General features: G+C 33.5%; 2 protein-coding genes across 2 annotated transcripts; both read left to right on the forward strand.

Moving 5' to 3' along the window:
* Nucleotides 1-4077: 4077 nt before the first annotated feature.
* Nucleotides 4078-12250, forward strand: LOC118043607 (uncharacterized). Its single transcript, XM_035051635.2, has 11 exons — nt 4078-4513; nt 4841-5221; nt 5331-5467; nt 6018-6131; nt 6251-6334; nt 7118-7297; nt 8245-8386; nt 9749-9909; nt 9990-10116; nt 10259-10339; nt 10511-12250. Exons 2-11 carry the CDS (start codon nt 4910-4912, stop codon nt 11816-11818), a joined length of 2646 nt encoding a protein of 881 aa, XP_034907526.1. The 5' UTR covers nt 4078-4513; nt 4841-4909; the 3' UTR covers nt 11819-12250.
* A 4423-nt stretch (nt 12251-16673) lies between these two features.
* Nucleotides 16674-26842, forward strand: LOC118043616 (uncharacterized). The gene is made up of 15 exons (XM_035051647.2): nt 16674-17074; nt 17345-17439; nt 17539-17652; nt 17926-18030; nt 18179-18250; nt 19700-19812; nt 20145-20279; nt 20752-20820; nt 21384-21471; nt 21583-21654; nt 21743-21843; nt 22767-22884; nt 23465-23524; nt 23643-23753; nt 26311-26842. Exons 1-15 carry the CDS (start codon nt 16978-16980, stop codon nt 26419-26421), a joined length of 1461 nt encoding a protein of 486 aa, XP_034907538.1. The 5' UTR covers nt 16674-16977; the 3' UTR covers nt 26422-26842.
* The last annotated feature ends 665 nt before the right edge of the window (nt 26843-27507 follow it).

The following is a 27507-nucleotide window of genomic DNA, read 5'->3' on the forward strand; positions in this document are numbered from 1 at the left end:
ATTTTTTCTTCAACCTCAATTTTAACCACAGTTTTAACCAAACATCTATTTTTTCAAACCAACCTCAACTAAAAGTACTTTTTACAAAATAACTTTTTTCAAACCACAACCACAACAGCTACCACAATACCAAACACACTCTTAGAGTGATAAGTATTGTGAAAAGACTTTAATGTTTTTAGAAGTATTTTTTGTTGAGGAGCAAATTTCTTAATACACTCTTGCAATAAGCAATATGAATGTGTATGTTGCTATAGTATTTTCCCGGGACCAATTAGTTCTTTTAATTTAATTTTCTTATAACTTATTTATTATTTATATTTATCTTCATATGTCACAATTATATATGAAATTAACTAAAACTGTGTGTGTGTGTGTGAATTTAACAAAAATAATCAATTACTCGTCATTGTTTAAGATGTTATTATTTAAACTACATGTAAGTATGTATATTCATTCTTAACTCAATCATTTTTATTAGTTTTATCTTTTATGTTTTTATTTTATTTTATTTTATTTTTTATTTTGATAAATACGAAGGGTAAAGGTATAAGTAGATAGGATTGAATGCTTTACGAGAGAGAAAAAAAGCGTTTTTTGAACAAAATATTAAATTAAATTAATCATGGCGAGCTTTGATCAAAAGACTATTTTTGATACTATAAGGATTAATAAATTTATTTTGATAAAATACAAGGACTAGATTGTGATTAACTCTTATATACACGGGATGAAACTTGATAAACGACAATGGAATGCCAAGATGGTTATAATGCCATGAAAAAATAGATCGGAGCATTATTGTCAAATCTAATTCGAGGTTTGATTTGGAAAAAAGTTTGGGTTATCAGGTCAACTAGTAAATAATAAAATCTATTTAATTATTTTTATTTAAAAAATATATTTTATTTGTTTCAAGAATAAAATTCTCCAGTTATGGATGTGGTTGAGTCCGACATTATCAATTAAATGAATTTCAAAAATTCCGGGGAAAGTGAATTCCTTGGCTGGATCAACCAAGTTTTATAAAGCTGGTATATTTTATGATTAAATTTAAAATCAAACTCATTCCAGAACTTTGTATCATGATTTTTTTCAAACTAGTCCACTTATCACAAATTTGAGTTTATCAACTAAAGTTTTGAGGTATTAAAATAAATTTTGTAAAGATTTTTTGTTAGATTCATGGGTCTTAATGGTGTAAAATTTTATGATATACATGGATTAATTGGTGATATTCTTTTAATTAATCTATGGAGCTCATCTTAAAAAAAAAAAAACACATGTAAAAAAGAAAAAAGAAAATTCACTACTCATAAAAAATAATAAATTTATTTCTACCCATGTTATTTTCTCTTTATATATGTACATTGCAAAAAAAAAAAACCAAGCTATGCTATTGTTTTAGACACAAAAAACTATGGATTGAAATAGTATAAATATAATTTTAATCTTGCCAAAAAAAAATTGATTAAGCCTACAATTGGGAGTAAAAATATCTTTTTCATCATTGCAAAATTGTTGGGAGACCAAATGATCTGGACATGTTTTTTTGTTATAGTGTAATGACTATTTTACCCTCAAAAGTAAAAAAAATAATCTTTGAATAATGTTTTTTTTTTTGTATTTTTTTAAAGAACAGTAGAGTTACACTTATGTCCTTAAAAGAGAAAAAATGTATATGAATTAAGGAGTTTCTTGGTCTTTTCCTTAAAAAAAAAACAATAAAATGGTGGAGTTGACATTGCAATTCAAAAAAACAAAGGCTATTTCCACTTTTTAGTCGTTATTTTTAGATTTTGATAGGGCTGGTTTGGTAATTTTAAGTTTTAAAATATTATTAAGAAAAAGCTACTCATACATGTCAGTGTGTCATGGCCTTTGGCCATTCGAGTGGTGTGTGAGGGACTGTGCGGTGGTCAAAGTCTTGTTTTTATCCTGGCGTTAGGAATGGTGTGTCATCCTCTTTCCAGCGATGTGGCACGTGCTTCTGGAAGAGGTCTGGTTGAACTGTGATGAAAGTTTTTTCTTTCTTTTCTCTTTTCTCTCTTATTTTTCTATAAAAATGCGCTTGAGCTTCCAAAAAAACAATTGTGTCCTCCATTTATAATCCTATTGATTTGATTCTCCTTCTTTTAATTACAATTTATTTGTCTTTAAATGCTTTTTGAAGTTTAGATTTTTTTCAGTCACGTCCTTGAGCATTTTATTCAACTTGATTTTGTTTTTCTGATTTGGTCCCTCTAATTTTAATTGTTCTATTTCTTTGTTTTATGCTTTTCTTGATTATTATTTTCTTTTTGCAATTTCATCTCCTTTTATTTTATTGTATTTGCTCTCTTGATTTATATTTTATCCTCCTTTTTTTTATTGCTATATTCTTTGCTATATTCCTATCCATTTCTTGATTGATCTTATTTTTTTTTAATTATGTCCCTCAACATTTAGTTTCATTTGGTTTTTTTATCCAGTATTAGTCCTTATTCTTTTAATAACCCTTATTTTTATTTTTATTTTTCAATCTAGCCCCTAATTATTTTTTTATGTTTTATATCATGTTTGGTCTGCATTATTTGGGTTTAAAATTGTTTTACGACTAAATATTTTACTTTGTTATTTTTTTGTGGTTGCCTCTCAACAAAACAATCATTTATTGATTTTTTTTTTTCAAATTTATCATTTAATATTTGGTTATAAACCCTTGGCTTCATTGTTTTTCGTGTTTTTTTTGTTGAGTTATCATGGTTTTGTATTATAAGTTATATGTTAGTCAAGTTAACCATGATTACTTCTATTTTTTTTTTTTTTAACAATTTCATACTTTGACATTAAATTATTGATCTTTAAGCTATATGATTTTTTTACTTTTCTTTTCGCTAGGTTATCCTAAGTGTGGGCTAATTAAGTTAACCTAGGCTAAATTGCATTTTCTCACTAGATGTTTTTGTATTTAACTTTGGTCTTTTTTGCTACGTCATTCTTTTGAGAGTCTATATTTTTTTTATCTCAATCTCATGCTCGAGTGACAAGTCAGTCGAGTTAACCTGAGTTTACTTGGTTTTTTTCCTCAATTTTTTTTACAATTCTGTTTTTTTTTTTAATTTCATCATTACATATTAAATTATTTTCCCCTAAGCTTTGTCGTTTTCACTTCTTTTTCTATTTCGTTGCTTTGAGAGCAGGTTGGCCAAGCTAACCCGAGTTAGCTTGTATTTTCATTCACAATGTTTTTTTATTTAACTTGGGTCTTTTTTGCTAAGCCCTTCTTTTGGAGGTCTTTTTTTTTTTTTTTTTTTATTTTTTATCTCGATCTCATGTTGCGTGTGGCGAGTTAGTTGAATTAAACCGGGTTGACTAAGATTTTTTTCTCTTGATTTTTTATGTACTCTTTTTTTTTTCAATTTTATCATTTTGCACTGAATTATTTGCCTCTGAGCTTTGTTGTTTTTTAATTTTTCTTATTGTTTGGTTATTTTGAGAGCGAGTTGGTGAATTTAATTCAAATTAGATCAAGTTTTTTTGACTCTTTTTTAATTAAACTCAAGTTTTTTTTACTAGATTATCATTTTGATTTTTTTATCCTGATCTCATATAATGAGTTATTGGTTTGTCAGGTTATCCTAGATTGACTCGGGTTTTCTTCTTTGATGTTGAATTTTTTTAAGTTTTTTTTTTTTTTTACATTTTTAACATTAGGTTATTAGACTTTGAACTTTACAATTTTTTTTTTTTTTTTTTTACAGGTTCTTTTGATCTCAAATCTCAATTTGTGTTTTAGTTAATTTAACCTGAGTTGTCTCGAGTGGTCATCTCTTGAATATTATTTTTTAGTGTTTGAAAAAGTTTGGCTCGACCCGGGTGTAAAGCGAGACACCTATCTTATGAACCTAAATTCTGTTTGTTTTTTAGTTTTGAAAGTATTTTTTTTTTAAAAAAATTTTATTTCAAATTTTTATTTTTAATATTTTTAGATTATTTTAATATATTTTAAAATAAAATATATGCTGGAACGCCTTCTACTAACCATATAAGATGAGAAAAAACACCATATAAAATTACTCCTCCACAGGGACCAATTTGCCATGTTTTCATTTGTGTCAAACTATCAACAATACGGAACCAGGCAAGGGCAGGGTGCGATAGGCTGAGCCTAGTAGGAGCCATTGACTGATCGAAGCCGAGCCCGAAGCGCGCGAATGGAGGATTGAACGTTCAACCTTCTTTCATCTTGTTAACCACCCGTTCGCTCCTCCAAGCCCTCGGCTTCACAAAACCACAGACTATACTCGTCTCATCTCTGTCTCTCAAAAACCTAGTCAATCAGGAGAAGAAGATAACCCTGACGACCTAAACCAAAAAAATAAGAATAAGAATAAGAATAAGAATAAAAATCTATTTCTCTTTCTTTTCCTCTCGTCGTCGTCGTAGCTCCCTTGCTTAGCTTGTGCGTTCAATACAGAGCAAGCACCCTCCGCTGTTAATCCAAGGGGTGCCAGTTTCTTTTCTCTTCGAGGCATGTTTTCCGTTCGATTTTTTAGGGTTTTGCGTATTTTCAATTCGAAAGACCTTATCTTTTTATTTTGTGTATCTGTTTTTTTTTTTTCTATCTCAATTTTACCTGTTTCGATTATATTCATTTTGTTCCTTGGGTTGCATAATTGTTTTGTCTGATAAGATATTTTTTTTGTTTTAATTTCGGGTTTTTTCAGCTAATTCTGGTTTAAATAATTATAATTATATAATATCCTTAATGCATTATAGAAGTTTGAACTTGTTGATTAATTAATTGATTGATTAATATTTAAAGTAATTTTGCTTTTGCTTGTGGATAATAACACAGGTTTATGCTTAAAAAATGTCGCTTTAATCTTCTACTGAGGATTGATTGTTGACATCTTGTGCTGTGCTGATGGCGGCTGATCAACGGAGAAATCGGCTTAATGGGGCCAGCCTTGAGGGTTGTAGTTCCTGGGAGCCGTACAGAACTAAAAAGAAGAAGAAATCGAAGCATGATTTGAATGCAAAATCTCTTATTTCTCTTGAGTGGGATAGCAACCGAAAAAAGGTTGTTGCCAAAAGGGAGCAAATTGGCATCAGCCAGAGAGATTTAAGGCCACTTATTGATTCTCTTCCCCAGTATCATAATCTTTTAGCAGATGCTTTCCCTGTTCCGCGAGAAATTTTTGAGTTGAAGAATTTGACGGAGGTCCTCTCGAATGAGGTGACGATAACTATTATTATTATTATTATTATTATTTGTTATTACTTTAGATACATATGTTTTCTTGCTTGTTTAACTGTTTTATGCCTCCATGTGGAACCTGATGCAGGTTTGGCAGACTCATTTATCAGAAAATGAGAGAAACTTTCTTATGCAGTTCCTACCTACAGGACTAGGTACAGTAGAAGTTGTGGAAGCATTGCTTTCTGGGGACAACTTTCGTTTTGGAAACCCATTACTTAGATGGTAAGTATTGATTTCAGGATGTTAGTTTTTTTTGCTCGGAATGAACTGTTTTCTTTTTTGCAATTCCTTTGGAGATATGGCAATACAGACATGTATGAATTTTGATTTTTTTCTTTTTGTTCACTGGTCAAGACTCTATGCAGGGATACTCTGTTTTTATCTTTCACGACCTAATAAGCAATTTCCCTGTGGAACTGAAGGTTTTCTTCCCCTCCCCTTTCAAAGAATGCCTTATGATCCAACCTGGTTTGGGAAAGATGTGTTTGCATGGTGTATATATATATATATGAGGAACAGATTTCGTACTTATTTTCCTAGCTGATTGTTCTAGAGGAATATTGTCATATTCTGGATTTTTAGCGTCTAAGTAAAGAAAAGAAGTATGAAAATAGCTGCTTGAAGTGGCTGGATTTTATTGGTATCTTCCTTTTCAATTGCTACTGCTTTAGTGGGAGCAAATTGAATTTTGTGTTGCAGCATCCAAGTTTGTTGGTTCTCAGTGCTTTATCTTTCTTCAATATGACTGTTTATGTGGAAAATATTGTTGCAGGGGTGCTTCACTTTGCTCTGGTAATCTTCACCCTGATGCGGTTCTTTGTCAGGAACAGAATCTAAAGGCTGATAAAAAAGCATACTACTCCAACTTGCAGGATTATCATAATGAGTATGGCAGACTTCTTTGCTCATGTCCTGTTATTTAACAAAGCTATTTGGGTGATTTATGTGCCTTATGTTGTCATTAACAATGTTTGCTAAATTTCTTGGTTTTTCTGCTTATGGCAGCATGATAACATATTTGCAGAAGTTGAAGGATGCATGGGAAAGTAGCAAGGATCCAGAAAAGGAAGTTTTGCAGAAGATGTGGAGGTTCGTACCTGCTGCATGCTGTACCTTGTGTATAAATTTCATGTATCATGTGCATGTAAAGCAGGCATTGTACTTGATGAGCCATCTTCCTCAAATGTTTTTTTGCCTTTACCATGCTTAACTATTCGTTCCTAAAATCTAAATGTGATGCTCAATAGTTTTAATAAAGGGAAAGAAATATTTTGATCCCATCATGTGCATTCAAAGAAAAAATGGGAGTGGTACAGATGTGGTGTGTCATGTAAGTTGGTGGAAACCTGAACTATGATTTTAACTGGATTTGTAAATGTGACCAGTAATTAGTCAGTGGTTTCTATTACGTTTAAAGTGCCAAATGTTACAACTCGCCTGATTATAATTATTTACTTGACTTAGCTGTATCTAATGACATCAGACTCTCATATTTGTGTTCTGGCAAAACCATTTGTGGACAAAGTCCATTCTTGAATAAAGAGATAAAGAGAATTTTGGGTAGGAATCAAATTATGTATGATTCTCTTCCATGATTCGCCGATTACACTTGCATGCACCATACTTTTTGAGTACTTGATTATGTTTCTACTTTTTACTGTTGAAATGTGTATTTTATACTTTTATTTTTTCATTGCTTTGTTTGGAATGGAATAGTTAACTTTTTAGGTTTTAATCAATTACTCATTTGGTTTTTGAAGAGTTTATGCATCCTCTTCTTCTTATCATGAAGTTCTTTTATCAAGCCATTGAGGTTCTTTGATTTCTTCATATGATAGTTTTGATCTCATTTGCACATTATTTTTTCTTAAGGAGGTCAAGAAGTGATGCAGATAAAAGAATTTCTCCTTGCAATAATGAGTCTAAATTTCATGACCTTGGGGAGAATTTGGTGGTGACATCTGAATCCAGCTCCTTAGTTGCAGAGGAGAAAGCATCTAGCAGTGATTATCAGAGCTCCCCTGCAACAAAGGGTGGAGAGTTTCAAAAGAGGTAATTAATCTTTCCTCATGAAGTCTTCCTGGCCATGCATTTGACTGTTGTTGCTTTCAGTTTTTCAAGATTTACTCAAGTGAGTTTTTTTCATTTCCCAAAACAATTGTATGCACGTCTTTGATTTGTGAAATTTAATTCGAAAACTTATTCTTATGTCTCTGATTAGAGATCTCTGTAAAGGATCAATAGCTCTGCTTTAGTGTTCGTCAATCTTTGAAAGATAAACATTGTAAAGATATGAGTTAAAAGAAGGAAATAAGCCTCTCTGTTATTTTCAGATATCTTGCTTTACAGAGCTTCCAAAAATTTAAAAACAAAATCTGAACTCTGTTTGAGGGTCACAACTGGATTCCTGTATCACCCATCCCCCAAACAAAATCAGTTGGCTGATTTGGTTTGAGACTCGTCTTTTCTGCTTTACTATCTTCTCACCACCACTTACACACCTGAGGTTATGCCTTTACAGGCTCATGTTGGAAACCTGTTTCAATCACCATGATTGTTGCAAATATTAGTATCATTATATTCTTTCTGGGAGGGTGGAGAACTGAAAGCCTTCTGTGTTCTTATTCGTGTGCTTTCTGTTCTCCTGATAAAATTTATGCTATCCCCCCTTCAACAACACCTTCTGTCAAAGTAAGTAAATAAATGAGTTGTGCTGCCTTTGGCTCATGTATTTGCTTTTGGACAGTGCTGGTTGGTTTGATGCAGACATTCAGGGCTTAATATCTTTGTTTTTTTAATGCTATTCTAAGCATTGTAATTTATTTCTCCCATTTTTGGCTTGAAGTTGCATACAATCTTTAGCAGGTCACAATTTTCAGTAGCGTCATATCTTTTCCAAATAATAATTACACAATGGGCAGAATATCTTATGTTGCCCAATTTGTCTTGCATTCCCTGCACAATGGCATAAGAATCTCATTAGCTGCCTTTGGTCTCAGGATTTTTGAGAAAGGCTCCATGAAGGAGAAATGTAGAAAGCCATTGGTTGCTTCAGATCATGCAACTCCTGGAAAAGGAGACAAGATACAAAAGCGCAATATCTACCGTAGCGATGGTGCCAAATACATGTCGTACTTAAAGGTTAGGTTTCTTTGGTACTTCTTAGTTGGTATCAAGTGCTTTACCTTCATAGCAGGATTTACCTGATATTTTCTCTACAAATTAAGAAATCTATAGGCAAGAATCTTTTTAGTGGGGTGGTTTTATATTTTACTTTTATTATAGAAAAAGCATGCTTATGGATTACTAAATCCTAATGCTCTTATTATAAGAAAATCAATGAAACTAATAATTTTTTGACAGCTACATTGTTCATCAATTGACCTGCTTCTATAATCATGGATCCACCATCTATGTAAAATGGATGGTTGGATTTGAAAAAATTAGATGAAAAATTCTAGAATCCACTAAGATACCTGGAATCTACCAGGCTAAACTTTGAAAGCCACTAGGGATGCTTTTTGTATTTGCAAGGAAAATCTTGGTTCAAAAGATGCACAGGAACACATAAATTTTAGAACTCTTGTAATTTGTCAAACTAGCCTCTGAATACTTAGAACGTGTGTGCTAGGTTTCTGAAATAGAAAACAGGATTTTAATAGAAGAAAACGGATAAACCTCCTATTTGGACCCTGTATTTTCATGAATTCATAAAAAAAAACTCTTCTATAAAGCTGGTTCATTGAGCACTTATATTTCTTATTTCAGTCAATTTAGTACAATTTGCCTAAATTGATAAAAAGGACTACTCAATGTGATGGATGGAGTGGATGATGATATTAATAGGGATGAATGTAAAGTTGATAATAACGACTCAGTTGGTTAGGGTAAATTCTCAATTTTAAGAAATTGTACTCAATAGACTGAAATTGAAAATTCATGTGTTTAATTGACTGAATTAATAACACATGATTATTTTTTTGTGTACGAATTGATGAAAGCATAGGGTGGAAATAACAGGTTTAGCTGAAGAAAATCCCTGATAGTTCTAATGGTAGAATCTGAAAGAACATGAGATATTCTAAATACCAACTTTCCCACATAGCTTTGAAGTCTTTGAATCAATGAAATTGTGAGCAAACAATTACTTGTAATGCATCAATCACTTGCGTGGATTTTTCTTCAAATAATTTGAGGTTCAGTTTCTGAAGCAGTTAGCTTCACTCCTAAAACATTCATTGGAGTTATTTAACTTGGTTCTCCTGTTTGTCGAGTCTCATGTGTCTACACATTCCATCCTGCATGCTTAGGTGGCTACCACAATTGATGTTTCCCTTTAGCAATTAGTAACTGAATCAAGTGATACTGAACTTCACTTTTGCATATAACAATAAGGTTTCAACATTTGCAAAATGTTGGAGATGTGGAAAATACATGTAATTCTTCTTGTTTTTTTTTTATTCCTTTTTTTGAGGATTTTGTTGATAATCTGCAATATTTCAGATAAGCAAGAAGCAGCACCAACTTGTCAAGAGCATGAAGCAATCCGGTAAAAGCATTCAATCTAAGTCTCTTAACTGTGTGTTAGGTGACCTTGATACTTTGCATGTACAACCATATGAAGAATTTGTGAAAGAGGAACATAAGAAGTTGCTGGAGCATTGGTTAGTTGGACTGCACCTTTTTTATGGACACAGAAATGTATGATTTCTTCCCCCTCAAAATAGGATTTCGCTTCATGTAGGATGCAATTGGCACACAAAGATCTTCCTGCAGCATATGCGATCTGGAGACAGAGACAGTTTCAGAGACAGGAGATAACCAAATCTATGGAGCAAGAGATGAAAGGCAAATTAAAATATCCAGTGGAGGTCTGCCATTCTGGCCTTGTATATTTTTCCTTTTCACCCTGCTCCTGTGGGCTCATATCATTTTGTTCCAGTCCAGCAGAAATTGTGTGAAAAACTAGAAATCTTCTTTTTCTATACTTAACTTGTTTGGTTTTCGAACCAGTATCTGGAGAAGGATGGCCATGAGACTGTGCTTCAGGATCGGAGTGATCAAGGTGCTAACAAACATGAAACCAGCATGGAGGTTTATTTCTCTGTCATCATTATATTTCCCCCTTTTCTTTTGCTCCATGCTTAATTATCCAGATAATATCATCTGTTGACCAACAAAACCTGTTCAACTCAAGTCTCATTGTTGTACTATGGTTAAATATTCTTGATTTGAAGTTTGACTTTCTTATCATTGGTTTTTCAGGATATGCAAGAACAGAACCATGAGATCATGCTTCAGGGTCAGAATGATCATGGAACAAGATACCAAGAATCTGACATTTCTGATGATGTTATTTCTGGTTCTATCTCCCCACAGGATCAGTCTCCACAGCATATTTCCTCCCTTTCTGTTGGCCAGGATCTTAACCCTGTAGATATGAATATGGAAAATAATCATGTCCATTCAAACTCCAATTCAGATGAAGCTTCTCCAGATGTATCTGAGTACTCAGGCAGCATGCATGCTACAGATGCTTCCATCAATCAGGGAATCCCTATATCTTCTTCTGGTGGAGATGTCTGGTCAGCAGTTAGCATACCTAATTCATATTATGATTCTAGTGCAAACCATGAATATACATCTACTGGTGGATTGTCACTGCCACATCAAGTTAATGAAGAGCAACGTTCTCAATTGATTGATTTGGGATCTAAAGTGCATGAAGATGCTGGGAAAGATTTGTTGCACGGACAATCTGATGATGGTTCTTTCAGTTCTTACCCAGACCATGATCGCAGTGGATTGCTTCAATCTTTGTTCAAAAGTCAGGCAATGTTACCCTACCATAGTGAACAAAAACAAAACGGGCTAGATTTTCAATCACCAAATGGTGTTATAATGCAAGATGGCCAGTTTACAGGAAATCTCCAGGGGCAGCTTCAGCCTTCACTGTCACTTGAACCGGGACAGAAGAGGCACACTGAGGATTACTTGCAACAAAATATATCAGAGGACATTTATTCCGAGGGAGGAGGGTTCTTGATTCCAAGACAAGGAAATGCACCGCCAGTCAATCTGCAAGACTGGAATGTTAATCCTGTTCGTATGCCAGCACGGCTCCAATCCCATCTTAATGATGGTGGATTGTTAACTCAGAACTGGTTCTCTGGGGAGCATCAAGTTCGTGGGGACTGGACTGGTGCAGGTGGTCCTAGTGTCTCAAACCAGAGCATAGGAAGTAATGCAGATCAAAGCCTATTTAGTGTTCTATCACAGTGTAACCAACTGCATACGAGAAACACCATTAACCAATTGTGTTCAAGTGGACCCTATGATTTAGTGGGGTCTGCTGAGCAGTTTGTGTTGCCGAGGAACTATGGTATGCTGAGTGGGGTTACTCCCAGGATCAGTAATACTTTGCCACAAGCAGTTCACCCACTTGACTACTTTGGTGGGCGTGACACTGCTAGTTCCCTGATGCCTGATGACATGGGATGGATGACTTTGCCGCACAATTCTGCTTTACATGATCCAGTGGGAAAACCGCACTTAAGGTCATGGAATCAATGAATGTTTTTCCTCACATTTTTGGCAGGTGAAGCTCAAAGTTATGATCATGAGAAGAAATGCCAAATTCAAGATGTCTTTAAAGGAAATCTTGACTTGTTACCTATAGAGGTTGTGGGAAGAGACTTTTGAGCTTAAACAAGATTTGCAGAAGTGCAAAAGCTCATGACAAATTCCGAGATAGGTTTTTGTACATACTTTATACGAGAGCCAATTAAAACACCGTGTAAATATCCAGATGTTAGATAGGCAGGTGAGAGCAAAGATGAGGAAGGATCAAAAAGGTTCTGATATCTTCTATCTGGTAGGTAAGTTACACCTTGCATTTTTGTTTCCAGTCACATTTTTTTCTCCCTCTGTTGACCGAGAAACATCTTTCAATAATTTTGAAGGCTATAAATTGCCAAAGGCTCTCGCATCATTGTTTTTGATTTACTGGTTTTCGATTCTTTCATTTCTTGCAACCTAGCATACTCAATTTACATGCAATCTCTGTTAAACAAAATACTTCCAAGAGTCTTTGCACATACAGGATTTTGCGTGCTCGTTTTGTGGGAAGCTATATGATCATCTCCTTGATGTAAAACACACAATTATCACACACTTGCAGAATATCTAGATGGTTAATGGGACCTTTTGTCACCTTAGAATGGTGCATGGAATAAAGCCAGATAAGTAGATATGAATGACCCTGCTTGTTTTATGCGGCCACCACGCCGTGTTTTTTTTTTTAAATCATTTTTATCTTGTTTTGAATTAATTTTTATGGTGTTTTTGAATTGTTTTGATGTGATAATATTAAAAATAAAATTTTAAAAATAAAAAAAATATTATTTTAATAAATTTTCAAATAAAAAACTATTTTAAAAAAACAACCATATTGCCAGTAGCATTATTTTTTGGAAGCGTCTATTCAGTGTAATGAAGGTTCAAGGCCTTTGTGGTATCGCTAGTATTAGCTGCAAAAACAATGTTGTGTGCTGCTTTATGAGTTGAAAGTAGCATTAGCAAAAGCAATCTGTGATGGGCCTCTGGTTATTGTGCTTTTAAAAAAATGGCATCTTTACTTGAGAAAGGAGTGAATCTCACGACAAAATGTTTTGCTTTGGGGTTTTTGAAGCAGGTGTATCTGCTTTTATTCAAAAGCATTGAGTTTCTTTGAAATCATTTTTTTGCTTTGCTTTCAAAATAAAATTGAAGCTAACCAAATATTGCATTTGAACAAAGCAATGCATTTTTTTACCATATTTAGAATCGATGTGATGTCAAATTCACATCAAATCCTGTGAGTTTACCTGCTAATTCGGGATTTAAATTCACCTGGCTAACTATGGATTTAAATTAAATCAGCTCAAATTCTAATCCCTTGAGTTTACTTAGCTAACTCGAGATTTGAGTTAAGTTAGTTTAAATTAAATATAATAACTATCAATCAATTTAAGTTAAGTCAATTTAAATTCTGAATCGATTAATTATTTAAATCATGTTTTCTCCTTGGAAATTACGATACACTAAGTGCCTATATCATTCCTTGTGGTTTCTCATTGTTTTGGAAGAAATGTACAGGATTAGTTTTCCTAAAATTATTTCAGTGCTTTAAGCTATCCCTTGATGCCATGTTTGTTTTCCGGAAAGTAGTTTCCGGAAAATCATTTTCCAAACTTTCCTGTGTTTGTTTGTCATTAAAAAAGTTGTCAACGGAAAACACTTCCAGTCAAAGAAAAATTTGGTTTGGTTTTTAGGAAAGTGATTTCCGGAAAATCACTTTCTAAATTTTCTTGTGTTTGTTTGCCATTAGAAAAGTTGGTCAATGGAAAACACTTTCCAGTAAAAGAAAAATTTGGCTTGGTTTTCAGAAAAATGTTTTCCTGAAAAATTTGGGGGGAAAATACTTTCCGGAAGTTGTGAAAAATTTAGAAATGTCATTATTTGCTGATTATATCAAATTTGATGCTTGAACTTTTGATTGCTATATATATATATTTTTTTTGTTTTGAATATTTATTTTCAATTTCATCTCTTAAAATTTTATTTTTATATCAACTCTGGTCCTTATTTTTATAATTGTTATTTGTTTTTTCCTTATCATTTTTTTATTGAAATTTTTTATCTATCAAATTTGGTCTTTGTTTTTTTGATTGTTACTTATTTTATTTGAAATAATTTATGAAATGTTGATTATTATTATTTTAATTTCTTCATCTTTCATTTTTTTTAATTTTTTAGATTTGATCTCTATTATTTTGATTATTATTTATTTTATTTGAGATAATTTATGAAATTATATTTTTTTTCAATTTCATTCTCATTCAACTTTTTAATTTATAAGATTTGTTCTTCATTATTTTAATAAACTTGAGAAAAATAAAATATTAATAAGTTATTTTCTAGCTCATTTTTCATGACATAACCAAATAATAGAAAGTGTTTTCCAACTTATTTTTCATTATCGGAAAATATTTTCTCAAAATTCACTTTCCCTAGAATTCACTTTAAAAAAAAAAATTTCTTTCAAGCAAACAAATAAGGCCTAAATTCAAAAAGCCAAAAATAAATAAATGAATGATTTATGCGGGAGAGAGAGATGATTTGGATTCCGAGGTGCATGATAAATTATTTCATGTTTAAAAATGATGAGTATGATTTTCAAAATCATATATTTTTCTTCTATGTGATATTTTTATTTTTATTATTTTGTTTTGGACCATAAAAATATAGATTGTTTTAATGAACAATATTTCATTTCTTAAATCTTTTTAGTTTGTGGATAATATATTTTTTTAATTACCCAATGTTAAAACTTGAATCTCAAATGCTATTCGTTGGTTTAAAAATGAGCAACTCAATTTTCTAGATTCTACATATATTTATATTCCACAATTATTATTTTTTAGGGCACATGTATCTATCTACCAAGGGATTTTAATGGGATAAGTTGAAAGTTTAAAACACCTTATTATAACCAAAAAAAAAAAAAAACATGAGGAAAAACGAAAGCACAAAAAATAAAACCTTTTGAAATTAAAAAAAGAAGAAGAGTACACTATCTCTATAATCATTAACAAAAACTAAAAAGGTATAAGGTCAGCCATTGCCCAGTGAATCTCTTGCCAATTTTATTTTTTTAATTTTCAATTTTTTTTCCTTTGAATTGCATTATTTTATGCTCTAAATATGAAATCAAGCTTCAAATTAAAACTCATGAATAAAATACATAGCTTACTCTAAATTTATGATAATTTTTATTTTAATTCAATAATTTATTTTAAATTTAAATTTATGATCATTTCACTCACTAGATGAGATTTAATGATAGTGTCAAAAAATTTATAGAAGCTTTGATAATTTTTTTACATTTAACTTTTTTTAGTCCAATTGACATCATATAGGGATAAGTAAACTGTCTATCAAAAAAATTTAAGTTACTAAACCTATTATGATTTGATGGGTTGATTTGATAAATATATAAGTTGAAGCCAGTTTTGTGAAGTTTTAATTTGAATTGATTTTAAGATTGATTTAATCAACTCTAAGTAACCTGATGCATTAGTCCACTAGATGATTGACTTGTTCAAAATCAATGGGGTCAAAACCTTTTTTTTTTTTTAAAAAAAAAGGATGATATTATTTGGATAAAAAAAAATGATCCAAGTTGATTGGATGATCCTTAACTATAACTTTTTAGTGGGGAAGACAAAACTATTATAACTAAGTTTATTAATATTAAATATGGGTATTCATGGATATAAGGGTTTGAACCTATAGTTATATTCAACCTAACTTGTGATATTTTATAAATTATAAACCAAGCCATTCAATTTTTTTTTACCCGAGCAGGCTAGACATATTGTATTGGGCTAGATTTGTTTTTATAAATAATACAGATATCAATGTGTTGGGTTTAAATTGCTAATTTTCATGGGGTTGCATTTAAAAACCGACCTAAAATTGAATCGTAGAAGTCATGACACCTCTAATGTTAAGTCCAATTTTCATACATTATACCACCATTAAATTTTAGTTACCCCCTCCAGTCAAGAGACAAAACCTTTATTTTTGTTACATTAAATAAATTTAATAATAAGCTTACCAATAAGAATTTTGGAGTTGAAACATTTATAAATAAAATAAAAATAAATACTTAATCAACAACTATTAAATTTAAAGATAAAAAAGTATAAGGCATACAAGCCAGGTTGGGTTGACCGGGTTTTAAAAAATCCAACCTGCTATCTGAGCTCTGATATTTATTTATTAGGTTTTTTTAAATCATTATCATATGTAATATCTACATTATTTAACTTTGATAGGTTAAGAGTTTATTTGAAAATGTGTTAAAAGTTATTTTTTAAAGTGCTTTTAGTTTAAAAATATATCAAAATAATTTATTTTATTTTTAGAAAATTTATTTTTAACATCATCAAGTTAAAATAATTTTAAAAATTAAAATTAAAACTAAAAAATAAAATTTCATTCGAACCTCAATTTCAAATAATAACTAAATTAAGTTAGATAATAAAAATATTTACTATTAGCTGGCTTTTTTTAACCTGCCACAATAAATCAATAAAAAATTTAATTTTTTTTTAATTTTAAATTAATATTTTTAGATTATTTTGATATTTTAATATTAAAAATATATATTTTTAAAATAAAAAAAATATTATTTTTAATATATTTTCAAATAAAACACAAAATGACAAACAACAATAAGGGAAAGGGCCGCCGACATCCGACGGAGTACAGACGGACTTAACTTATCCCGAATCCGTCCCTATACTCTTCGAATTGTTTCAATCGAGTCCCTCACTCTAGTCTAAACAGTGAAAATTAAAAAAAAAGTAAAAATAAAAATGAAATTTCCCTCCGAAGAGGACGGGCTGGTTACTGCGTAGGTGGTGAAAGAGCTGAAGGAAAAGTTGATGGATCACACAAAGTAAACTGAAGTGATTCAGTCATCAAATCATAACCGAAACAAACCCTTCATTTACTCTCTCTCTTTTTATTTGGTCTTTGGTTTTGAAAAAAAAGACCTTTTCTTTGTTTTCATGCATAGCTAGAATCTCCTCAGCTTCACGCCACTTTCTTTCTAAAATTCCCAGAAACAAGGCTGGTTTTTGAAGAAGAATTGGGTTTGGATTTGTTTTGTTTTTGAGGGAGAGATGGAGAGAAAGAAGAAGGAGATGATAAGATTGGAAAGGGAATCAGTGATTCCAATTCTGAAACCAAAGCTCATCATGACCTTGGCCAACCTCATTGGTATGTAAAGTATCATCTTTTTCATCAAGTTTATTTCTTTTTTCTTTTTACATATAGATAGAATAGAATTGTGGGTTTCCTTTGTTTTCTCAAATTTCTGACAATTGGGTCCATTAGACCAGATTTCAGATTGTTTCTCTTCTATTGTGAATGTGAAAGTGAAAGAAAGAGAATGTGAATCTGTTTTATGTTTAATTTAATTAGTAACGGACTGAATCTTTGCAACTGACTTGAGAATTCTGAAAAAAACTTCACATTTTGTTGTTGCAGAACATGGTTCCGACAGGACTGAGTTTCTGAAACTATGCAAGAGAGTTGAGTACACCATACGAGCTTGGTATCTTCTGCAGTTTGAGGATTTGATGGTACTGGTTATTTTTTGGTTGTTTTTATTCATTTCAGACTATGCACTGCAATAGCTTTATCAAATCAAGATGTTTTTCACATTTATGTTGTGTCTCCAGCAATTGTATTCCTTGTTTGACCCTGTGTCTGGGGCTAAGAAATTGGAGCAGCAGAACCTATCTCCTGAGGAAATTGATGTACTCGAACAGAATTTCTTGACTTACTTATTTCAGGTTTGGCACCTGTTGTTACTTCATGTCGGGTGGGTGAGTTTGGACATGCATGGAATGAAACAAGTAACACTAGTTGTTGTCATGGTTAAGAAGGGAGTAGGATGACCTTTTATTTTTTGAAAGAAAAACATAAGCAAGAGCTTTTTTGCAACTTTAAACTATAATAAATTGAAGAGAGGCGATTTGGTTGTTAGACAAGATGTAGCGGAGAATCAAATCAAGATGGTAAATAATTCTGCTGTCAATTTATTTTTCTGCTTGATTTATAAAAAGGTGATGGATAAGAGCAACTTCAAGATAACAACCGATGAGGAGATTGATGTTGCACTCTCAGGACAATATCTTCTAAATCTTCCCATCAAAGTTGATGAGTCCAAGGTTTGTGATCACATGCCTTTGAGTAATTTCATTTTGAAGAGATGCATGCATGCTTAGACTTTTTTTTTTTGGGTGTGTTCCATGGATATTTTCATGCATCTTCAAATTTTCTGTTCCACTATCCTTTTTCTTTTTTCCTTCTGTGCAGCTTGACAAGAAACTTTTGAAGGCTTACTTTAATGATCATCCCCATGAAAACCTCCCTGACTTTGCTGATAAGGTATTGCACTAAATTGAACTTTAAACAATGCTGATCATTTGAAAACCATCTGTACGTGAATGCCTTTGTGAGCATCAATCAACACAAATTTTCCCTGTTGTTGTGGCCTCTTGATGCCTGTGCAACATGTGGAATGGTTGGCTCCTAGTCACATGTCAAATCCAGTGAAAAGCACTAGCAACTGCAATACCAAACACTCCCTTATTATGCTTGCATGCAATCTTATTCAATATATATGCCATTGCAACTTCTAAATTTCTTTGATTTTCTGCACTAGGCCTTGTACTTTGCACTGCACTGCAATTTAAGAAATAATTGATGCAAACCGTGAAAGTTTGAGGTTAAACAATATTTATATGTCTTATAAAAGTTTCAAAATATCCGAATCAGTTCTGAATCACTATACCATGAAGGGGGATTGCACTACCAAAGCCCATACTTTCATGTGAATTTTGGCCTTAACAATGCCTCTTCATTTTTGTGTGACTTGTGTCTCAAACAGCTGCCATGAGTGTATTATTATTTTTCACGCTTAATGCTTCGCGTTGCTCACTATCGTCTTGGAACTTTGCCTAAACCAGTTGCTCAAGCCATGACATATTGCAGCAACTTTCTAAATTCTAATTCCCTTATCCTGATGGAGCATAATTTTGCAATTGACTTTGTTGTTGCCTGGAGTTGTGAAATGAAAGATAATTTTAAAACATTTTCAGTAGTAGGTATCTAAATGTCATGTTTTTTGCTTCTGCCACATTGTGCTATTTTCTTTTTTATGCGAAAGAGAAAGTCACTGCTTTTGGAACCAAAGCCTGTTTCCTGGCCTTGCATGATGCTGGATCAAATGGAACTGTTAGAATTTAGGATCTTTAGCTGATGAAGTGACATGCTCAGTGTAACTCTAGTGAACTCTTCTACTATCGTAAAATGAATCATACTCCTTCTGAAAAGCAAATACACCAGGCAGAAACAGCCACACTGTAAAGAAAAAATATCCAAAGCAATTTCAGTTTCAAGGATACCTTTTGTTTATCTATTTTTGTATTTGTTAAAATTTTAGATGCAGGGTCCTCTGTTCCTTAATTTTATCTTATTCTTATTGTCAAATAGTTCATTTCAACTTGTTTGGGTCTTTAAGAAGGTAATGGCTTTAATAGGTGACATAGGTTAGGGAATTTGACTTCAGTTTTCTTGATAACTAGAGCCTTGAGGAATGATGCATGCTCACTCACTTGACCAATATTGACCCATGTGATGCAATAACTTTCATGGGTCTTAATGACTCTGTCCAATGTTATTGTGGTTGAATGTTCTTTAGTGAATGGAAATGTATTAAATGAAGTGCAGATAGGTCTTAAATTGATGACTACAACACTTATGATAGATATTGAGTTTTCATTTCTTATTATATTTCATCCAAGGAAACTAATCTTCATCATTACTTATTTTTAGTACATTATCTTTCGGCGTGGGATTGGAATTGATAGAACATCGGATTATTTTTTCATGGAGAAAGTGGACATGCTGATTGGACGTTTTTGGGGATTTCTTTTAAAAGTAACTCGGTAAGAAATTTCCTGCCGATGATGTAAAAACTTTGTTGTATATAATATATGACTGGACATAATTGTAGGGAGTCTAGATATAAAATAGTTTGCATCTTTCTATAGGCAAATGCACGAATAGTATTTAACCATATCAAATGAAATTAAAAAAATGATCATTTTCCTTACAAGCTTATAATGGTAATCAGGAGACATGCAATATTTCCCATTAATGTTCCTAAACTTGAACTGACTGTTTGAAAAGGGACATTTGGCATGTAAATTATTTTCAATATGAACACTGTTCCCTTCATGCCTGACAATTTAAATTGTTTTATATATTCCTCATGCAGGCTAGAAATTGTTTTTGCAAGAAAGTCAAGTGGACAGCGCAAGAAAGATCAAAAGAAGGATGATGACCTTAACTCTGAAGCTGATCAGGATGATTTGTTTGTTGAAAGACTCCGACTGGAAAAAATGGATTTAAGGTTGTATGCTGTGTTTTTGTCAAATAAACCGTGAAAAGTGAAACTTAATGATGAGCACTTAACATCTTTCCTGGTCATGCTTTTTAAATCTCTTTATTGACTTAAATATCGCTTCATATAAATTATAATTTAGTTCTGCAAGTATACTATAGTTAAGCCAAACATTACATTCTGGTCAAGATGCTTGAATTTAAGCAAAAGTTTGAACCTTGAAAATCTTGCTCCAGATCTTTCTGTTGTTATATGCCAAGTAAATCAATCATGGTTGTATTTATGTTATCCAATCAGTTACTATGTCTTTTGTTCGGACAAAGCGGGGAAAAAAATGTTATAATGAATGCCAAAAGGCAAGTATTATACATACACAATGACACAAACACCTGAGAAGTGTGTGCTTGCTTAAGTTGCATGTATTGAATCTCTTGTGGTTATCCTATGTTATAACATTCCTACTTCTTCCTTGTTCCTCCAGTGTCAGCAATTTGCTGAGCAAGACTACAATACAGGAACCTACATTTGATAGGATCATAGTCGTTTACAGGTATTTCTTATTTTCATTTATCTGAAAAATTATCTAAGTTGTCTCTCTGAAACTTTACGACCTATATTGCTAAAGGAAATAAAGAAACCTTCTTTTCACATTGATGTTTCATTTCACTATCCTTTAGATCTATGTTAAGAAACCATTAAGGATCCATTAATTTCATGTCGAAATGACTCATTTGCCACAACATTTGCATACACACACATGCATGTGCACACCTGGCCACCCATCCACTTAGGGATGGATCCAGGATGTGGCATTTGGAAGGCCTATTTCATAGAATTTATCTAAAATTTTATGGAACATTGGGAGGGGTTCTGATTTTTTTAAAAACTTTGCTGGGGTAGGCCACCCCCTAAATTCCTTGAACCCACCCAACCACACACAATTCTATTGAAGTGCACACACAATATTCCTTAAATTTAATGTATTGTTTTTTATTGTATCTGTTGGGAGAGTGAGATGGAATGCCAAACTTGTTCTTCGAAGCATTCTGCATGGAAACCAATCCTTAAAAGATCATCATATCTAATTTATTGGCATTGATGACATTTTTCCAGGCCGGCACCCACAAAATCAAAAACTGAACGGGGGATATATGTGAAACATTTCAAAAACATTCCAATGGCTGATATGGAAATAGTTCTTGTGAGATTTTAACTGCTCTCCGCTTATCTCTTTTTTGATTCTAGTATGTATTTGCTGTCCCATATCTATGAGATCCACCTGACTTCATGTACATCCTCTCTTTTTCAACAGCCTGAAAAGAAGAACCCTGGGTTAACTCCAATGGACTGGGTCAAGTTCCTGGTTTCTGCTGTAGTTGGGCTGGTGAGTTTCATGAATAGTTGCTTCAGTTGACTGCACTTTGGCTTTCAATCATTTTGTTCAAATGTACTTAACATGTCTTTCTTTACAGGTTGCTGTGATTGGTTCAGTCGAAATGCCCAAGGCTGATCTTTGGGTCATTTTTGCTGTCCTTTCCACAGTTGTTGGTTACTGTGCTAAAACATACTTCACGTTAAGTCTCTCTCTCTCTCTCTCTCTCTCCCATTACTTTTTTTTTTATACCATTTTTAATTCCTAGAATATCATTATGTGCTGTTCATTTTTATCACTATGCATGTGGCAAACCGGTTGTGGATCTAATGAAGGTTCACTGGATGATTTGGATTGATTCTGAACATTTTGTTACATGTTACCATCCTTCCTTTCTTTCTTTGGTTCTTAGGTGGCAAGAGCAGGACTCAAAAGTGAGACCTGCCCACTGATGCAGTTCCACAAGATATATTTTTTTAAGAGTATATGTTTTAGAAAGAAATGCGACTTCAATTTTGTTATTTTAGTTTCCTTCTTGTGTGCCACAACATACCTTGATATTTAGTTTTTTCTCTAGTTTGCGATCTTGTTGCTGGTTCTTCATCACCAACTCTCCCATATTCATAAGAATGAGTACCATTGAGCTAAACGCCCATCGGTCTTATAGTCTTATTTTATTCTCCCATTATAAATGCTATGATAATCTATGCAGAATTTCTTGGGGATTTGTAACATTTTAAAACTATGGGTCAGTCAACCAATAATCTTCAAACTGCTATTTTACCTTTGGCACTTCATTTATGCAATGCTTTTAGGAGTGCACATAATTAGGGGTATCCACTCCATCAATGGAGGGGTTGACTTGTCGTAAATCCCCTCGTTGTAATGCCAGGCTAGAGTTTATTCCAATTTCTTTTTAAGATTTCATTGCCACATTCACCAAAATATTGTTATCCTGACTGCACACTGCAACATTGTTGCTGCTTCCCATTTCAAGACTGAATACTTAGCGAGTCTCCTCTGTCTGTCTCATGACATGTTCTTTCTAGATTTAAATGTCCTTCATTCCTTAAACTTTTTTTTTTAGTAACTGATGTGGCTATTTTTTTTTCAACTACCTGCAGGTTCCAGCAAAATTTGGCTGCATATCAAAACTTGATTACACAGTCCATGTATGATAAACAACTAGATAGTGGAAGGGGTACTCTTCTTCACCTGTGTGATGATGTGATTCAACAGGAAGTGAGCTTCAAGCTTCATGATTTCTTTTCTAGTTACTTTACAATATGTTCACTTTTTTGTTCTTTGCAAGAATTTATTTTTTGTTCCTTTCAATGAGCTATATAATGTGTACGATGGTTCTATTAACAGTAACTTCTGAAGAAGATAGCTGTAACTATTCATAACATGTAGTTGACTAATTAATATTCTTGTTCGGGTAAGGAGTTTGGACATGGGAGTGAGGGAAAGGAGGACTGGAGATTCAGTTGGTAATCAAGATTCAAACTATCACCTTTTCTTTTACAAATCCTCTCGTTCATATGCATGGGGTGTTTTAGTATGATTACATATTAAATGAAAGAAGATGCCAAATTGCTCTCTCTCTCTCTCTAAAGCATGTACCAAATTGATGCTCAAGAGTATACTGGCAGCCTGTGAACCCCACTTTTGTGAGGGAGGGAGAATATACTCCAGAAGTACTGAGCAAGTGCTCCCTAAGATGTGTATGAAGTAATCAGTGTCTTATTGGTGAATGATCCAGGATCGGGGACTACTTGTTAACTATAAAGTAACAGATGCTTAAATTAATTCATTTTTTCAGGTCAAAGAGGTTATTATTTCCTTCTTTATATTGATGGAACAAGGCAAAGCTACTAGGCAGGTATGGACCACTTCTTCCTCTTTCTATTTTTGTTTATTGTTCTTGAATCTTGATCATTGGAGGACAAAATCTCCCTTGCACTGTCTCTTCGGTATAACTTTGTTATAATGTGAAACAGGATTTGGATTTGCGTTGCGAGGAACTGATTAAAGAAGAGTTTGGTGAGAGCTGTAATTTTGATGTGGACGATGCAGTTGAAAAGTTAGAGAAGCTGGGCATTGTTGCTCGGGTAAGAAACAGTTCTGTTGACTGAATTTGATGGATCGAAATCGGAATTTACAGTTTTTATCTTAGCTAATTGATGTTGATATCATTCCACATATAGACATCCAATAAGGAACAGTTGGATAAGCAGGCATCTTTTGCATCATCTAAATAAGCTTGTCAAAAGCTTCCGCTACCCAAGTATTTCAATTTGTTGAGGCCATAAATTGTCAATAGAAAGACTTAAGTCAAGCATACAGCTGTTACAGCTGTATGCTTTGTAATTACCATGTACAACACAACTTTTCCTATATAATGAAAGCCTAGTCGAAAGGTGAAGGCAATTCAAACCATTCTGATATGGTATCAGAGCTTGGTGTTTTCTCACAGAATTCTTAAGATTTTTTGTTTTCTTTCTTAGTCATAGCTTTATGGAGAAGTCAGATAATGTTTGTGTCAGATTTACTGGAAAAAATTATGCTGCTTGGACATTCCAGTTAGAGATCTTTCTCAAGGGAAAGGAGTTATGGGGCCATATAGATGGCAGTGACAAAGACTTGGTTGCTGAAGGATCTGTGGTTGCTAAGGCAACATGGGCTGCCAAAGATGCACAAATCATTAACTGGATTCTCAGTTCTATGGAGCCACATCTGATCCTTTCTTTGCGTCCTTATAGATCTGCAAAGGCTATGTGGGATCATCTCACACAAGTTTATAACCAAGACAACAATGCTAGACGTTTTCAGCTTGAGTTGGCTATTGCCAACTATACCCAAGGAGATCTTTTTATTCCAGATTACTATTCTGGTTTTCTGGCTTTATGGAGTGATTATTCTGACCTTGTTACAGCCAAGGTTTCTGTAGAAGGTGTGCTGGCAGTGCAGCAAGTCCATAAAATCAGCCAACGAGACCAATTTCTGATGAAATTGCGACCAGAATATGAACCAGTTCGTGCCTCTCTAGTCAATCGCGATCCTGTTATGACTAAGAATGTGGCTGTATTACATGTAGCATAATCAAGGAACATAGTTGAAGTTGGATGTTCTTTATTACTTATTAACCCAGATTTCAACAAATGAGAGAAGATTCTAGGATTTGGATGACCTAGACGTTTATGCCAAACTTCATTGGACACTTTAGGTGCAGTACAAAAGAAAGCTAAAACAGAGGAAGGAAGCAAGGTGCGTGGAATAGGCAGTTGGAGAGAAAATAAACGTCCGTGCTTAGGCCCCCTCGCTATCAGTTGTCCTGACATCTGATCCTGTACAATACAACCACGATTAGAGAAGTTTACATCACAGTTATTGTCCACAAGTTGACCAATACAGCCACGTTCTTAGTCATAACAGGATCGCGATTGACTAGAGAGGCACGAACTGGTTCATATTCTGGTCGTAATTTCATCAGAAATTGGTCTCGTTGGCTGATTTTATGGACTTGCTGCACTGCCAGCACACCTTCTACAGAAACCTTGGCTGTAACAAGGTCAGAATAATCACTCCATAAAGCCAGAAAACCAGAATAGTAATATGGAATAGAAAGATCTCCTTGGGTATAGTTGGCAATAGCCAACTCAAGCTAAAAACGCCTAGCATTGTTGTCTTGGTTATAAACTTGTGTGAGATGATCCCATGTAGCCTTTGCAGATCTATAAGGATGTAAAGAAAGGATCAGATGTGGCTCCATAGAACTGAGAATCCAGGACATGATTTGTGCATCTTTGGCAGCCCATGCTGCCTTAGCAACCACAGATCCTTCAACAACCAAGTCTTTGTCACTGCCATCTATATGGCCCCATAACTCCTTTCCCTTGAGAAAGATCTCTAACTGGAATGTCCAAGCAGCATAATTTTTTCCAGTAAATCTGACACAAACATTATCTTACTTCTCCATAAAGCTGTTACAGCTGTATGCTTGAATAGGAAATAGGAAAGCCAAGCTGTTGTTACAGCTGCTTGAATAGGAAATAGAAAAGTTAAGCATACAGTTGTATGCTTTGTAATTACCATGCACAACACAACTTTTCCTATATAATGAAAGCCTAGTTGAAAGGTGAAGGCAATTCAAACCATTCTGATACAAATGGCTTCCACGTGGGCCTATTTGTATCTACGTTTCAAAAGCGTTTTTGAAAAAAATTGAATTTTTTATATTTTTTATTTACTTCAAATGAATATGTTTTTAGTGTTTTCAAATTATTTTAATATGCTGATGTCAAAAATAATTTTTTAAAAATAAAAAAAATCATTGGCATGCATCTTGGCACGAAAAATTATTTGAAAAGTAACCGCAACAACACTACCAAACAAGCTACCTGAGAAATCTACTTGTATATCTGAAAGATTGGATAAAAGTTAAATCGGCATTTGGCTAAGCATTGAACTGGACTTGGTACATTTGGGAGACACCTTTTTGAAAATCATGCACACTAACAATGTCACGCATAGAAATTTTTGAATTTTGAGAACAATATTGCTATCGGATAAAACTAGTCTTTGGAGTAAGCCTGAGTTTTCCATGCTATCTTCCATGCACGCAAGCTGTTATCTTTTCCTCTGACCAGGAAGTAAATTTGATTACAGGATTCTCTCGGACGATATTTCTGTGTTGGGCTAAAACGTGCTAATGAGATTATTGGCACCACAACTGAAGAGCTCGTCCTCAAGGCAAAGCAGGGTTTTGCTAATTCTTGACACTGTCTTTCGAAGACGTGTTTTCTTCTCTACCATGTCTGTTCCAATCCAGCATCTTTCCAGCTCTAATTGATCAAATACTTGTATGCAGTTGACAGTTGTGCTTCCAAGCATCTCTGGACAGATCTTGATATCCTATTTTACTTAATTGATTTCTGGGCAATTTTGAGCTCCATTTTTTCCTCCTCTTTCATTAATAATAGTTAGAAACTTGAACCCTTCTGGAGAGGGAGGACATGGGGTGCCACCGGTGCCGCGAGCTCATTGGCTCTTCAGTTCTGTTCATGAATGTAAATCTTGAATGCTTGCGAACTCTCAATTCCCCAGGAAGGTAGTTTTAGCGCACTTGATTTTGTCATATGTTGAAGGCTTTCTAATTCTATGTTGCTCGTAAATCCAATGTGGTTTAAATTCTCTTATTTGTGCTTGGTTATTGTCTTATGCACTAGCCACACGCATACATTTCAAGTAAAAGATGAATAAAAAAAATTTCCACCATGGTTTATGCTTTTACCTACTTTCGGGTACTTGAAAAACTCTGAATTTGTCATAAAATTTACCTTCAATTGGCCTGAAACGCCAAATATTTATCCTTGATGAAAATGGTGTACAAGGCAAAAATCAATACAAGATGAAGGTTGCTGCTAAACTAAGGGCCTCGCAAGCACATACAAAACAAGTTCCCTGCCTGCACAATATTGTCTTAATATATATATATTTCTTGTAAACTTTTTAAAGATTTATACTACAGATGTTCAGGAAAAAAAACAGAAAATGGCAATGGTGAGAAGATTGAAGTTGCAATGTCTGCACAATATCGTCTCAATCTGCCAATTGTAGCTGATGAACGCAAGGTCTGTCTGTGCTCCTTATGATTAATAATCCTACTGCCTGCTATTTTAAGCTGTATTCAAACAGGTTAAGTCTGCGCATCTATACACATCCATCCACGATTTGATTAGAAGCAAGCAAAGAGATCAGGAAAAAAGAGGAGTGAGCTGCCAGAGAGCAGCAGCAGCAGTGGCTGCCACAAGCACCACTGCAGTGGGAGAGAGTTGGGAGTCGAGTAGAGAAGATGATTCCTCC

The sequence above is a fragment of the Populus alba genome, chromosome 2 (genome assembly GCF_005239225.2).
Source record: "Populus alba chromosome 2, ASM523922v2, whole genome shotgun sequence".
In the NCBI taxonomy this organism is placed as follows: Eukaryota; Viridiplantae; Streptophyta; class Magnoliopsida; order Malpighiales; family Salicaceae; genus Populus; species Populus alba.

Bases quoted from the DNA above. Each gene is read 5' to 3' on its own strand.
- LOC118043616 (XM_035051647.2), top strand. From the start codon at position 16,978: ATGGAGAGAAAGAAGAAGGAGATGATAAGATTGGAAAGGGAATCAGTG. The intron at 18,251-19,699 runs GTATTGCACTAA...ACTTATTTTTAG, and splicing joins TCCCTGACTTTGCTGATAAG to TACATTATCTTTCGGCGTGG. The intron at 22,885-23,464 runs GTGAGCTTCAAG...TCATTTTTTCAG, and splicing joins ATGATGTGATTCAACAGGAA to GTCAAAGAGGTTATTATTTC.
- LOC118043607 (XM_035051635.2), top strand. From the start codon at position 4,910: ATGGCGGCTGATCAACGGAGAAATCGGCTTAATGGGGCCAGCCTTGAG. The intron at 7,298-8,244 runs GTAATTAATCTT...CTTTGGTCTCAG, and splicing joins GGTGGAGAGTTTCAAAAGAG to GATTTTTGAGAAAGGCTCCA. The intron at 9,910-9,989 runs GTTAGTTGGACT...CGCTTCATGTAG, and splicing joins AAGAAGTTGCTGGAGCATTG to GATGCAATTGGCACACAAAG.